Source organism: Coenobita brevimanus, chromosome 96 (assembly GCF_032717465.1).
Source record: "Coenobita brevimanus isolate Jiangsu-jjx chromosome 96, ASM3271746v2, whole genome shotgun sequence".
Lineage (NCBI taxonomy): Eukaryota > Metazoa > Arthropoda > Malacostraca > Decapoda > Coenobitidae > Coenobita > Coenobita brevimanus.
The window spans coordinates 29,277,270-29,293,661 of NC_137049.1; the positions used below are offsets into that span (position 1 = coordinate 29,277,270).

The following is a 16,392-nucleotide window of genomic DNA, read 5'->3' on the forward strand; positions in this document are numbered from 1 at the left end:
CTCAATTGAGACATTCAAAAACAAATTAGACAAGTATTTGCACGAAAATCCTCAGCTGACTCTTTTTCTGTCCGAATAACTTGCTTTTATAGCTACGGTACATGTAAGTTCATGCCCTCTTAGTCTACAAGACACCCCGTAAACAATGTACCCGTACATAGTGTTGCGTCACGATATTATACATTTTCAATTTATTCGGTGCAAACAAAGCAATATAAGCACAGATTAGGATCTGCACAGATAACCCTGAGTTAACGGTCACTACTCTTACTTTCGACCTGTGATGGGCTGTGGATCACTGAGGGTCCCTGTTAGTCAAGTGACCACCATCGGGATTTTTTTTAATGTACCAGGGGTCACTGCTTCAGGATGAAACTTGTGTACTGTCCCACATGGGAGAGTTCCTTGTCTCAGTGGAGTGAACGGAGCTATTGCCTGATTGACTGCTGCCTACCTAAAAAGCGCCAGGGAAGGTTGCCGCACCACCCCTAAACATCCACTCTGTGCATTGCACATCCACACTGTGCACTGTGCAGTCCCATTTTATCTAAGACACCCGTCCTATATACTTTTCAGTCTCCCCAGCGCAAAGAAAGCAATATAAGCACAGATTAGGAGCTGCACAGATAACCCTGAGTTAACGGTCACTACTCTTACTTTCGACCTGTGATGGGCTGTGGATCACTGAGGGTCCCTGTTAGTCAAGTGACCACCATCGGGATTTTTTTAATGTACCAGGGGTCACTGCTTCAGGATGAAACTTGTGTACTTGTCCCACATGGGAGAGTTCCTTGTCTCAGTGGAGCAAACGGAGCTAGGGCCTGATTGACTGCTGCCTACCTTAAAAGCGCCAGGCAAGGCTGCTGCACCACCCCTAAACATCCACACTGTGCAGTGTGTAGCTTCCACGTTATGTCCACAGACTTCCCATTAACTCAATGTAACCGGTTTATAATGTCATGCCGTAACTATTATTTTATTTGTTTACTTTCTCTTTCAGGTTACTCTATCGGGTAGCTTATAGATAAAGTATTATAGAATGTGACTTTTCCTTTCCAGTGTTTCCTATAAAATTTCCATGTCAGTTTTTCCATGCTGCATGGTGGTTTTTCTCACTTTTTCCTGGAGGGTTTGGTGGTGGGGGGAGCCTTCTTGCTTTACTATCCTTATCCTTCAACATGTAGAGTTAGATCTTGTAGTCATAGTTTTCTCTAACAAGCAGCCCCGAAAGGACCATAAGGTCTGTTGCTGTTTGCTTTCCTGTGTAATCCTGTGTAATCCTCCTCCATCGACTCCCAAATGATGCAAACACTTCAGCAAAGATCAAGGAAATTAAGAAGGAAGGTCACGAGAGGGATGGATGGATGGATAGGCGGGTGGATGAGTAGTTGTATGGATGTATGTGCCGCTGGATGGATGGATGGAAGGATGGTTATTGGTAGATAGCGGGGGGCGTAGGTGGACGGATGGATGGATGGGTAGATGGTTACGATAAATAATTAGGGAGGTAGGTACAGACGGACGGATGGATGGATAGATGCGTGGTTACAGGTAGATAGTTGGGGAGGTAGGTGAGTGGATGGATGGATGGTTAGAGAGCTGGGTGGAGTGATGGATGGATAGTTTGGTTGGTAAGTGGATGGATATTACTGTAAGAGAATTTTAGGGATGGACGAATTCCTGAATGGCTGAATATGTGAATTTATATATAGATTGATGGATAGTTGGGCTGATGGATAGTGAGATGGATAGATATAAATGAAGGAATGATTGGATAAATGGGATGATGTATGTATGTAAGTTTGTGTGTTTGAATGGGTGGATGAAATAATGCATGGCTGGATAAAAGTATGGGTAGATGGGTTGAAGGATGGATCGATATATATGATGATTGATAGATTGTGGATAAATCGTTGTATGTTATGAACAGTAAGTACGGTATGTATGTATGTATGTAGGTATGTCTCTCCACAACAATACTGCAATAACCAACACCACTATCTTCATCACCGTCATCACACCTCCCCTTCACAAGTCAATAAGTTTATAGGAATCACCACCATCACTGTCACCACAACTGCGTCATTGATTAATATCAGTACACAGCAAGAATTATCATCAGTTTCACCATCAGATGCTATCACCACCACAAACAGGTATCAACACCACATCACACTTCATTTTTGAAACAGTCATCTCCACCAGTCACCACCACAACCACCATCACAATTACTACAGTCACCCACCACTATCATTTCACCGTCATCACTGACACCACCACTGTCATCACCTCTCACATTATCAAAACTACAGCTCGTCTTCCATCACGAGCGCTGTCATCACCAAAGTCCCTTCATTACAATCACCACCACAGATATCAATACCACCATCACCACAGTCACCACCACCACCACAATAACCACCATCACAAATATCACCACCACCACGTCTGCCAATATCACAGCCACATCTGCCTTTGACACATTCACCACTACAGCCATCACTTTCACCACCATCACCACCACTACCACCACCACCATGACTACATCACTGCCACCATTACTACCACAACAACAACTATTCAACTCCGCTTCAAACCTCAGGGTCCCTCTCTTCTCTCGCTTTTTTCTCCTCCCCACCACAAACCAATAACAAAAACAAAGATAAAAGGGGAGAGAGAGAGAGAGAGAGAGAGAGAGAGAGAGAGAGAGAAGGGGGGGTATTATAAAAGCATGGGATTCCTACCAACGCACAAAAAAGTTTTATCTTACGTGAAGGAAGTTGTGCTTCATGGAGAGAGAGAGAGAGAGAGAGGGGGGGGGGGAATGAAAGCTGGAAAATATCTAGCTGAAAAGAAATTATAAAAGAGCAGATGAATGAATAGAGACGATGGAGGGTGATAAATAGAGAGAGAGAAAGAGAGAGAGAGAGAGAGAGAGAGAGGAAAACTGGGGATAGCTAAAGGGAAAATTGGTGTGAAAAGAAGGGATAGCATAGAGAGAGAGAGAGAGAGAGGAAAACTGGAGATAGCTAAAGGGAAAATTGGTGTGAAAAGAAGGGATAGCATAGAGAGAGAGAGAGAGAGAGGAAAACTGGGGATAGCTAAAGGGAAAATTGGTGTGAAAAGAAGGGATAGCATAGAGAGAGAGAGAGAGAGAGGAAAACTGGGGATAGCTAAAGGGAAAATTGGTGTGAAAAGAAGGGATAGCATAGAGAGAGAGAGAGAGAGAGGAGGGGGGGAATAGGTGTGGTAGGTATTTCAAAAGATAAAGATTAGGGTGTATTGCTTTAATTCATTTATGTGTGTCTATTCCTTTGCTCTTCCATTTTTACTCTCTCTCTCTCTCTCTCTCTCTCTCTCTCTCTCTAACACCTCACCTGGGCAGATTATTCACAGGTGGTAAGCATGATAAACGACTCCAAATTACCTCCTAAATAAATGAACAATAATCAGAGCTGTAAAATAAATCACCAGCTAATAAACAAACTGCGGCCACGAATGCGGTAATAAATAACTAAATGCGATGATAAATGGCTATAAATGGCCTACTAATTATGCGAATGATGACATAATTGGGGATAAAAATGCAAGTGAAAAATATATTGGTTCCTCCCAGTTCGTACCGTCGCACAAGATTAATGGGGGTATCGTCGTGGGTGTATTTGCCTCCCTAGTGTTTTTTTTCTTAGAGATATACAGGGTAGTTCGTAAATAGCGCTTCACTAGATTCCCGCTTGATGGTGTATCTTTTTGTGGGGGACGGCTCGGTCTTAAAAATAATGGCAAAAAGAATTCCACGCATCATTAGCCAGAGATGACAAAAGAATCATGATGAAAATTAGTAAATACTACTTCCTTCCTTCGCTGTGTATATAAGATGAATAAAATAACAACGTAATAAACAACAGCGCTTCCACGTTTTTCTTTTTAGCCAGACAGATAATGAAACAAGAGCAGTAAAAGAAAAAAAAAGTAACAATGCTTCCATACTTGACTGACCAGATAAAAGATGAAAAAAAGGGATGAAAAATACTGCACCCTAAATTTACTAACCAGAAAGATCATGAACCAAAAACGGTGCAAACGACACGTACAGATCTCTAGTTACCTGCGGTCTGAGAGATAAGAAAATGAAACGGAAAAGGTCAAATATTGCCTACACTCCTCACTGCCCACAGGGATGACGGGACAATAGCTGTGCAATATCAAACGCTATTTCCACACTCTACTACAGGGAGACACACACACACACACACACACACACACACACACACACACACACACACACACAGAAGAAAAAAAAAAAGGAGAAAGTAAAACAGAAAAACCCAGATAACAAACACAACTTCCTCACTTCACAACCCAGAAAGACGATTTAAACATGACAAAATTACAACTACCGCTTCCACACTTCACTGACAAAGAAGACTAGAAAAAGTTAAAATGACATAATGCTTTCACAATTCACTAAGCAGAAATACGACACAAAAGTGGTAGTGTGAAGTGGCAAATGATGTTTAAATCTTCCCCCATTAGAAATCTGTTGCATGAGAAAGCAGTGCGAAATAAATAAGTGCTGTTTCCTTCCCCCATTAACTAGAAAGATGAGAAAAAAATATCAGTGTGAGAAGACAGGCGCTGGATTCACACATGACGAGCCGGATAGGTGATGCAAAAATAGGAATGTGATATGATAAAAAGTGGCGAAGCTCATCACCACTCATGACCATCGGGCGCCTCCCCCACTCCGGCTGATTGTGTGCAGTAATGCATGTCGGTGGAGCGTTATTGGCCGTCATTAACCGGTTTCATTAAATAAATTATCCCCCTGACGTGAGAATGAGCCGGACCCAGCGAGGAGATAGCATAGCAACCGGTCACCTTCCCACCCACCTACCCCCTCCCCCTCCACACCTCCCATGACCCCACCCAACCATCTACTGTACTCTGCAACCCCCACCTACCTCCTCCTCCTACTCCCAGACCGCCCAACTATCTGCTCTGCAACTCCTACCTGCCCCCTCCCCCTCCACACCTCCCATGACCCCACCCAACCATCTACTGTACTCTGAAACCCTCATCCACCTCCTGCTCCTACTCCTAAACCGCCCAACCATCTACTTTATAATACCCCACCTACCCCGTGCTCCCACCCACCTACTCATCTACCTATCTACCCACTTTAGCAAACACCCCCCCTACGACTTACCCACTGACCTACTTTTGTACCCATCTCCCTTTTGCTCCCACCCACTTACCCATCCGCCCATTTTTATAGTCCCGTCGACCTACTTATCTACCTTTTGTTCCCACCCACATATCCATCCACCCATCCTCCCTCCTTTGCAGTCACCCATTCTCTCGCGTAGCCACCTACCCATTCATCCAATTTGCCGTCACCTATTCATCCTTGTATGCATCCACTCGGTCTTAGATTCACCTATCTGCCCCCTGAACTCATCCACTTACTCCTACAATAGCTCATTCCTTCCTTCCTCCACACACTGTTGCACCCAGCCTCCCACCCAAACATCCACTTATTCAACCACCCACTCTAATACCCACTCATCCAACTGTACACCTAAGCCCCGCCTCTAAATCCACTCATCCACCCTCACACCTAACCAGTTTCTACACTTACCCTTCCACCTCAGTAGTTACCGACGTACTCCATTCATCGACTTTACCACCGACTGTTAAAGAAATCCACATATATCTCTTTCTTTTTAGCTAACCATCCACCCATTCCTTCTCTCTCTCTCTCTCTCTCTCTCTCTCTCTCACACACACACACACACACACACACACACACACACACACACACACACACACACACACATCCACACTTGCAATTACCTCACCACTCAGTCCCCTAGACCCCATCCATCTCCCACCCACTACCACCACTAACCCTTCCCCCACACATCACCCCCTCCCCTTCCCAGGCCCCTACACCCATCAACGTACCCATCCACCCCTGCAGTTACCCCCACCACTCAGTCCCCTTGCCCCCCCATCCATCTCCCCCCTACTACCACCACCAACCCTCCATCCGAAACACATCACCCCGTCCCCTCCCCTCAGCAGGCAGGCCATCAGGCAGATCAGTTCGCGCCATCAGAGGATCACTAATAAATCTCCAGCCTTGTGTCGCTTTCGCCTCTCTGTTTGTCTCCTCCTCTGATATTTTTGCGCCAGGATTGCTCATGGCGACGCGAAATTAGTCCAAAACGGCGGATCAAAACAGCGTAATTGAAAGCTGGCCAAAATTACGCACGTTATCTAAGCTCATGAAGCAGGTAAACATATGCTGGTGTAGGAATATGTATCGGTGTATCATTATTTAATCGTATAAGCTTGGGTGACGTATTTACATTCCCTGGCATAATTATTTCAGTGATTATATCCTCGGGTTAACTTAAAGGCTCGTTTTTCATAATTATCCCGACGTGTTGCCTTATAAACGTCATTATTATTACAGAATTTCTCTCAACATACAGTCTGAAAACATGGGCACTGACCTCGATAAATAGATATGTTTTTTACACTCATATTCGCTTTAACCATCCATTCACCAGACAAGTTTTTTTCTTTATTATTTTCATGTTCTATATACTGGGCAATTTTTTCTGCACAGGTGTCATAACATTTTTTTATGCATTCGTCCATACCACTGCGCGCGCGTGTACTCTCACACACACACACACACACACACACACACACACACACACACACACACACACACAAACGCTGGAACATATAAATAAAATAACAGCTAAGGAGAAAAAAAATCCCATCGTCTTAGTATCCAAGTATCGGAAAAGTGTGACCCAATTCTTTCCAAGGCCATCGGAAGGCGAAGATAAACATTAGCGAAAAAAAGAAAAAGTTTAAGCCCTTCTGCACGGTGACCCCTTCCATATCCGTTCTTACCATCACCAGACGCTTTTACTCATCTTGGAAAAGCCGTCTCGTGTTGAAGGATTAACCACTTCAGTTAGGTGATGCTTTTTATACTTTATTCTTGGTACCATCAGACGATTTCATTCAGCTTAAGATCGATGTGTAGTAGTGAAGGGGTTATTGAAGACTACGTAACCCCTTCAGGTCGAAAAGTATCTCCAAGGCTGAACAAAATCGTCTGCAGGTGGCATGAATAAAACGCGCCATCGGACTGAAGGGCTTAATGAAGGCTAGATCTAACCCATCCACTTCGTATAGTCTTTAAAGTGAATAAGATTATCAGGATGTAGAAAGAATAAAACTCCAACGAGAAAGTCATCGTAGTGAAGGGGATAATATCTAGGTGTGTCATAAGAGGGGGTTTAGAGGGTGGGGACGCTGGGGAGGGGGGTTGAGGGTGGAGGTGCTGGGGTGGGAGTTTGGGAAGTGAACAAAGTAGTCTCTTGTGTCTGACACGGCCAAAGCTCAACTCTGTATTTATGACACCTGTAATAAATACTCTTAGGACGATGATATCACTTTTTTTTTATTCTTGATACTACCAGGCTATTCTGCTCTGCTTAATAAGGATGTCTGATAAAGAAGGGAAGAGTAAGGGCCATACATAACCCCACCGGACTCAGTTATTTCTCCAAAGCTGAAGAATATCGTCTGAAGGTTGTAGAAATACGTGTGCTACAACCAGACTCATCGTAGTAAAGAGATCACCATTTGCATGAATCAGAACCGGGGGTAGAGGGTGGTGGTGTAGGAGTGAGGGCAGGGAGGGGTGGGGGCAAGGGCAAAGGGGAGTGTTGCTGTGGAGAACAACGCCAGCTCTTGTCTGACACTCCCAAAACTTAACTCTGTACGTATGGCAGCTTTCAGTAGCACCATCACCATCATGTCTATTTTTAGTTCCCTGTTGCTATCTTCTGACGATTTTAGGGGATTAATGAAGGCTGCATCTAATTCGTATAGTGAAAAAAGAAATCTGAGTTGGATAAAATCGCCTGGAGGTATCAAGAATGACCTCCAAAAATGTAATCATAGTGAAAAGGTTAATATCTGAGTGTGACATAAAAAAGGGGGGTTAAGGGTGGTTGTCCTGGGGTGAGGGTGGGGGCTGAGGGTTGCCAGGGTGAACAGTCTCTTGTTTGACACTCCCAAAGCTCTGCTCTGTATGTATGACAGCTCTCAGTAACACCTCGGCACGATGACCTCTCTCTCTCTCTCTCTCTCTCTCTCTCTCTCTCTCTCCACGTAGATGATTTTATTCAACCGAGGAAAATAACTCGTACGGGAGGGATTACACTCACCTCCATCAGACCCTTTTTTTTTTTCCAGTTTAAAAGATCACCTCTTAGTTTATGTTTTGCTTAATTATTTGTTAATATCTAATTTCTCAAGTTCGAAAAGTCAGTCCCAAGCAGAATATAAGAAGACACAGCAAGTATAAGACAAAGTACGCTGTCCTCAGGTTGAAGGGAATAACTAGATTATATAACGTGGGTATTTTAGTAAGAAATATAATACGAGGTGTCTGGTCGCAGGAAATTAATCAGAATGCCCAATCGTACATGTAGATTTCTGTGTAGCAAATATAAGGCCATGTTTTTAGTACAACGTAAATCAGCGTAAAAACGTTGTGGTTGTGGTAATAGCTAAATTTATCATCATAATCATCATCATCGTCATCATCATCGTCGTATCATCTTCCCACGTCATGCATGGGATGGTAAAAAAAAAAAAAAGGGCAAGTTTAAGGAAACATGCCCAACACACACACACACACACACACACACACACACACACACACACACACACACACACAGACTGCATTAATGACATACCGTTGCAGTGGAGGCGACGTAGAGGAATTTTCTATCCTTCCTGAATGTGAGATCAGGTAGGATGGGGTAGCCTGGGTCCACTTCCACTTCCTCGTACTCGGCAGCCTCCTCTCCTGAAGCCACCAGGATCTGTGGAGAGAGAGAGAGGTTGATAGACTGTTAGATAGAAAGACAGATTGATGGACAGATATACAGAGATTCATACAAAGATGATTCCTTTACATTGTGCATTCGGCCCACCACGTACCTGTTATGTATTGACAGTGCACAACATTAGCATTATTCAAGCAACGTGCAATAGAGACAGTATCAGTATTGCAATAATGACATTAGCAAATAGAGAGACAGATAGGTAGGTGGATATATAGACAGACAGATAGGTAAATAGGCAGACAGATGGACAGATTCACTAATGGATACTTTGTTAAGCAGGCAGACAGACTGATAATAAAACAGAAAGTGATGGATAGGTAGGTAGCTTGATAGACTGATTGGTAGGTATGAGTTAAACAGATAGATAAGCTGAATGAGTGTTAATTCATGTCGTTATTTTCGTGCTTTATTTCCCTCGTAAGATCACGTTTCTTTTCGTGCTAAATGACTTTTCACGAGGCAGGGTACTCTGTGGTGATTCCAGCCTTTCTTTAACTCGTGCAGTTACTTACTCCACAGGGGCCTTATTCGATCCTGTTGGTGTACTGTCGCCCACAAAACTCTTGTCGCCTCCCCTGCTTTTCTCTCCACGGACTTTTAGAATGAGTCCCTTTTATCAAATGCAAACAGCACTCATGAAAACTATCTGCCCGGAAAGTGGTATCAGTGTAAGTTGCTGGAGATTCGCCAGACTGATTTTCATTATTCAAGCAGAGAAAAGCAGGGAAGCGACAGGACTTTTGTTGTCCGCAGTACATTTCTGACTGAGGGAGGTGTGGGTGGTTATCTACATTTACGCTTGTAAACTTGATGGCATTAAAAACCCATCCTCTTACTGACTTTCTTCAGTTATTATTGCTACAGTATTGTACAACCATCCTCCTATAATAAATCTAGTTTGCTATAGCCGGTTTGCTTTCATCTGACGGAACTGAGCTACTCCAAGAACTTAAGTACTAACTTGTAGATGCATGAAATTGAATAATTTCATTTAAGGTGAAAGGATTACGGATCTTTGTTAAATTAGAACATACGCAATGTAGGTACTACTCCTCTCATAATTCTCCGACTGCATATCCTCTGTTTTCAGTTGGATATGCAGCTCATGTCTTTCGATGCACTTTTTTCCCACTTGTGTTAAACTCGTTCATGCATGAATTCACCGGCATTCTGAGTCTTTCATGTAAACGAGTGCTCACTTCAGGAACAGCATTTTTCAGCTCTTATTCCCTGTTAATGACCGAAAGAAAATCATAATTTGTTTTTCTTAATCTTTCTAAGGAAGGGACAGATGAAGAAACTTATCACACTTTCGACCTTTGGCCTCTTCTTTCTTTATTAAAGTATAAATTAACTATGAGCCTTCTGTCACGCACATCCCAAGAAAAAACAAAACTGAACAGAATGAGGCTTTGAGTTTAAGGATACGAGGATGCAGGTAATACAGAGATGAGGCAAAGAACACTGGAAAGAAAGGGAAGAAGGTACGGCAGCAAATGATTAAGATGGCATGGGAAAAATAAGGAAATTATGGTCTTGCTTGCTATATCACTGAGATGGAGAGGTAAAGGTGTGCAGGAGGGAATTCGTGGGAGGGAGGAAAACGAGGAAGCAACGTGAAAAGACTGAACAGAAAGAAGTAGAAAGAAAGATAAAAGGAGGAGGAGTCGTAGGATGATGATGATGATGATGATTGTGGCGATGATGACGGTGATGATAAGAAGGAGGAGGGAAAGTAAGAAAACAGTAAGAGAGAGGGGAGGAAGGATAATTTATAGAGGACGTGGAAGACAGAAAAGAGAAAGGTAAGAAACGAAAAAGATTAAAAAAAGAATCATAGAAATAATATGAATATAGCTGAACCTAAAACAGAGAGAGAGAGAGAGAGAGAGAGCGGAAATTGGGTAGTGGCAGTCAGTTCCTCTGCCGGATTACTCTCTCTCTCTCTCTCTCTCTCTCAGGCCCGCTCTTGATCTAATTCGCTCACCTCATTTGTCTCTCGTTCCTTTCTCAAGCTAAGAACGTCTCGCCTTTTTTCCTCACGCTAGCTCAATTCTCCTCACTTTCCTCCTGTAACTATCTCACTTTCTCTCATTTTCTCTAATTTAGTTGTCCTGAGCCTAATACAAGAATGTATGTGTGTGTGTGTGTGTGTGTGTGTGTGTGTGTGTGTGTGTGTGTGTGTGTGTGTGTGTGTGTGTGTGTGTCTCTCTCTCTCTCTCTCTCTCTCTCTCTCTCTCTCTCTCTCGTTTTCACGATTCTCGTCTCCGGTCTCACCTGTCACATTTATCTACCCTTCCTTCTCTCTCTCTCTCTCTCTCTCTCTCTCTCTCTCTCTCTCGACTTTTCACAATTTCGTTCGAGTTAGCCCGTTAACCAATGACAAGTGGGAGGCTCGCACGCACACACGCACACCATGGATACGTACACGCACAGGCACACACTGACACATTTATACACACATACGTATACATACACTACACATGTACGCACATACCTCTATGCGCACACATTAGTATACAGACATTGGTACACACACACACACACACACACACACACACACACACACACACACACACACACACACACACACACACACACACACACACACACACCAATATAAATTTCCGACAAACTCCTGCACAACACACACACACACAAACACACACGCTTAAAATTTCCTCTTCCTTTCCACCTCTCTCTCTTTCTCTCTCTGGGCGATAACCCTACAGTGACACGTGGTAACATGGTCCTTATGAGGCAGGATGGCGTGGAGGAGGAGGGGTCATACAGTGTTATGTGTCGGTAATAGTTTCTCGATATTCAAGAGGGGGGTGGGGGAGGAGAGGAACGGGGAGGGGAGAGGGAGAGGGGCATGAGTGGAGGTAGAAGGGAGGGGGTGGAGTGGCGAGAGAGAGAGAGAGAGAGAGAGAGAGAGAGAGAGAGAGGGAGAGCGAATGGGATGGGGTCAACAAAGGGATTGGTTAGGGTGCAGGCAAGAGGAGTGGGGAAGGAGGTGAAAGAAGGAGCGAATTTGACTGAAGTGGGAAGGGGGAGGGAGGAGGGATGTGATAGGCGAGTGGAAAGAAGTGTGCTGAAAAGGATGGGAGGGGAAGGATGGGAGGAGGTATGGATTTAGTGAAAGAGGGTGGCAAATTGTGTGCAAAGGTGATGTGGGTGGGAGCTGGAAAGGGTGGAGTGGGAGAGTGTGGAAAGATTAAGGGCAACAGAGTGCGAAACGGTGGAAAAAAGTGGGCCGTAAATTAGGTGGAAAATCGTGTTCAGAATGTGGAAGAGTGAGGTAAATGGAAGGAGACTGCGAGCGGGTGGAAAAGGGTGGAGCTGTGGACTACGTAGGAAGAAGTGAGCTAAGTGGAAGATGATGGGTAGGGAGGTCCGGAGCTAATGTGGATGATAAACGCACAGATTATGGCTTGCAGACAGGGTGGGAAGGGTTGGAGATTTGGGCCCATGTTTTGGGTGGCACAGGAGACTCCGTAGCGCCTTTTCCTCAGCGATTTATTTTGCCCACATCATCTTATTATTCTCCTGTGTTTTTTTTATATCCACTCACTCACTGTAGTGCTGCTTTCGGGTGTCTGCTTCTTTCCTTTATTCTTTCCTCTTCCTTCCGCCTGTGGGTGACTCTACGCTGAGTGACAAGCGAAATGGTTTCCTATATATACACCAGGAAACTATTTACTACGCTAGGTGGTAACCATAAAACTAAATTTTGGCGCCTCGTGGTTTAGTGGGTAATTACGGCGCTCCAATCGGATTGAGCCGTTAAAGGTATATATCCATGGGGTGGTTGGGGTTTATTGCTCACGTAATGCCACTCAGGGATGAGTGAGGCTGGTCACTCCCATCTTAAATGTCAGTACCAACTTCCCTAGCCCCGGGCTCCTACGCTCTTCACGGAGCAACGTAGGATTGGATGATGGATGGATGGATGGTTATTTCTATCGTCTTAATATTGGTTTACTTTGCATCAGAAACAACCAAGAGGATATTAAGATGTAATGTGCAAAATAAATCGCTAAAGAAGAGGTGTTAGGGAATCTACTTAACATACGAACCATGGTGGAAAGGGATGGGATGCGGGATGATTGGGATAGGGATGCACAGGTAGAAGATGCTGGGATGGGAGTCGATGGAAGGGGATGAGATTGGGTGGGAGGGATGGGATGATTAATAAGAAGCGATGGGTAAGGAACTCTATGAAAGATGTGAGAGAAGGAACAAGTTTAAAAACTACTAAATGCAGACTGTCTGGGTCCTTCTTTTAATGCCTCTGGTGTGGTGTGGTTGGTGCGATGTGTTGTGTGATGTGATGTGGTGTGGTGTGATGTGTGGTTTACTTTTGTGTTGTGTGGTGTGGTGTGGTGTGGTGCAGCGTTGTGTTTTGTGTAGTGTAGTGTTGTGTGATGTGGTGTGATGTAGTGCTGTCTGGTGTGGTGTGGTGTAGTATGGTGTGGGAGGGTGATTAGGCTATATATGCTGTGATGTGTCTTTCGCTAAAGTCTGCGAGACTGAAGCACTTCGCATCCGAAAATCGTTAGTGGGAGACAGACTGACAAAGCCGCTCCAAGATATGTACCGACATGCAAAAACGAAGAGAGAGAGAGAGAGAGAGAGAGAGAGAGAGAGAGAGAGAGAGAGAGAGAGAGCTGTCTTGTCGCTAGGAAACGCTTATTTGCCGTCCCCTCCCCGTCTCCCTCCATCCCTCCTGCACTTCCGTCTTTTTCCTCTTTCTTCTCTTTCGCTCCCAAAGTTTTTTATTACTCTTCTTTCCTTTCTTCATTCTCCTCCTCCTCAACCCCTCTTATCCTTCCCACTCTCCTTTTCCTCCGTGTTTCACCCTCATCTCCTCCTCCTGCTTCCCCTACTTTCTCTCCCCATCCTTATTTTTCTCCTTCCTTTTCCACATCCCTACTCTCCCCATCCATCACGCCCTCCCCCCACATTCCTCTATCCCTTTTCCCACTATCTCCTCCTTAGTCCTTTCCCTTCCTCTTCCCACAACCTTCCCAACATTTCTCTCATTTTTGCCCATCTTTTCTTTCCTCCCCTCTCTTTCACGTTCCCCAGTCCCTTTCCCTGATCTCTTTCCCCTCCATTTTTCCCCGCTATCCTTTTCACCCTTTCTCCTCTACCCTCACTTTCAGTACTGTCTTTCATCTCCTTCCTGTCTCCTCCCCCACCCCGTTTCCTCTCTCCTCACTCTCATTTTTTCCCCTTTCCCTTTCTCTTCCGCCTTCCCCGTTCTCCCGTACCCCCTTCCTCTTCCCCCCTCCCACGATTTATGCAGCGGGAGGGCCTTCAATCGCGGTGAGTTAGGGTGGTGTGTTTCTCGTGGTTTTATTTCCTCAGGGGGAGAAGGAGCTTGTCACGAGAGAGAGAGAGAGAGAGGGGATGAAAGGTAGAAAGAAGGGGGAGACGTGGAGGAGAAGAAGCAAAGGTGGAAATGAGGGGAGATGAGAGAGGGAGGAGTGAACGGAGAACAGAAGAAATGGGGATGAAAGAGGAGGAAGGGGAATACAAAGGGGGTGGAGGAAAGAGGGGAAGGGAGGATGGGAAACGGAAAGAGAGAGGGGAGAGGGAAAGTGATGGAGGAAAGAAAGATTGAAGATGGAGAGAGGAAAGGGACAAAGCGAGACGAAGAGGAGAACCGGAAGAGGGAAAGGAGAAGGTGAGAGTAAGGGGAGGCAAGAGAGGGGTGAAGCAGGGGGGGGGGGAGGGAAGAAGATATAGGAGATATGAGAGGAGGGGAAAGTGACAGGAGATGGCCTAGCTTTGGTTAGGAAGAGGACCGGGGAGGGAACGGTGACAGGAGAGAGAGAGAGAGAGAGAGAGAGAGAGAGAGAGAGAGCAGGGAAGAAGACAGTGGAAGAGGGATGGAAGGTCGAAAGGGAAACTGGAAAAATTCAGAAAATTCAAATTGGGAGGTGAAGAAAGAAGAGATACCATGAAGAGGCGGAAAGAGACTGAGGCAAGGAAAGGGGGAGGAGGAGGAGGAGGAGGAAGAAGCGAGATATATATGAGATGGTGAGGGAAATGGAGGAACTGGAGGGAATTGAAGACGCTTGGGGGCAACATAGAGAAAATGAAGTGGCATGGGAGGTGTTGAGGAGTGCTGCTGCGGGGAGGGAAGAAAGTTGGAGGAAAGGAAAGGGGAGGGACCTCAAGGGAAAGGGTGAGTTGGAAGGAAGGAAGAAAGGGTGCTTATCATCATCATCATCACCATCATCATCACCATCATCGTGACCTTTTTTCCACTAAAGGATGGGGTGAAAAAAAAAATTTACAAGGGAGCATAATGGAAAGCACACAGCAGTATACATACCGGTAGTCGTCCTTTCAGGCATATATATATATATATATATATATATATATATATATGTATGTATGTAAAAGCAGCAAAGTAGAAAGTCTAGGCTCCCCCTCCCCACCCTCCAATCTTAATGGCAAAAATCAGTAGGAAAAAGCGTGAAGGATCGAAATGCACCACACAAGCAGTCATGGATATTTCACAGGAAAGAATGAATGGGAAACACAAATCACACTATCTTAACCTGTAAGAAAAAGTAACATCAAAATGTAATCCTTTGGCTGAGAATTACCTGCTTTGGATTTAATGTCAGCTGACCTCAGATGATTTTGCCTAGGTCAAAAGAAACACAGAGCACGAGAATTGTTAAAAATCTGTCACAGTTATCGCCGGTCGAGAATGAAGGACTTCCTATATATTTCTATTTGCGATGGACGAATTTATTCAACTCACACACACACACACACACACACACACACACACACACACACACACACACACACACACACACACACACACACACACACACACACACACACACACACACACACACACACACACACACACACACACACATCACTGCAGTCGAACGGCTGCATGGGTTAGCTATATAATTATGCTGCACTGCGGTTGTATCCTTCATGAATTTGTATTGGCAAAAACCAAGATACGCCAGAAATGTAATATTGAACCGTGAACATGGTTAGGAGGGGATTAGGAGGAAAGAGGGTAGGTAAGGAGGAGTTTGGGAAGGCAGGTGGAGGGGAGGTAAAAGGTTGGAGGAAAGGAAGGTAGGAGAACTTGAAAGGGGTGGAGTAAAGGGGAAGGAAGGAAGGAAAGGGTAAAAGAGAGATGACGATGGGTATGTGGGGGACGGGAAGGAATAAGATTAGGAGGGAAGAAAGAAATGAAGAGAGGTAAAAGTTAGAAGAAAGAGCGAAAAATGGTTATGAATGAGATGTACCCGTAGCATCATCATCATCGCCCAGTTTCCCACATTTATCAGTCAGCCGGGTAGGATCTAGAGAAGGCAGAGAAAACACACACACACACACACACACACACACACACACACACACACACACACACACACACACACACACACACACACA

At 44.7% G+C, this 16,392-nt stretch overlaps 1 protein-coding gene across 1 annotated transcript in view; it reads right to left on the minus strand.

The window, feature by feature from the left end:
* The window catches only part of LOC145413524 (plexin-B-like), a 178,049-nt gene that overhangs the window by 141,268 nt on the left and 20,389 nt on the right, over nucleotides 1-16,392 (minus strand). The window contains exon 2 of the mRNA XM_080283219.1: nucleotides 8,797-8,925. Coding sequence (XP_080139345.1) covers nucleotides 8,797-8,925 — 129 coding nt within the window. The remainder of the gene's footprint in view (nucleotides 1-8,796; nucleotides 8,926-16,392) is intronic.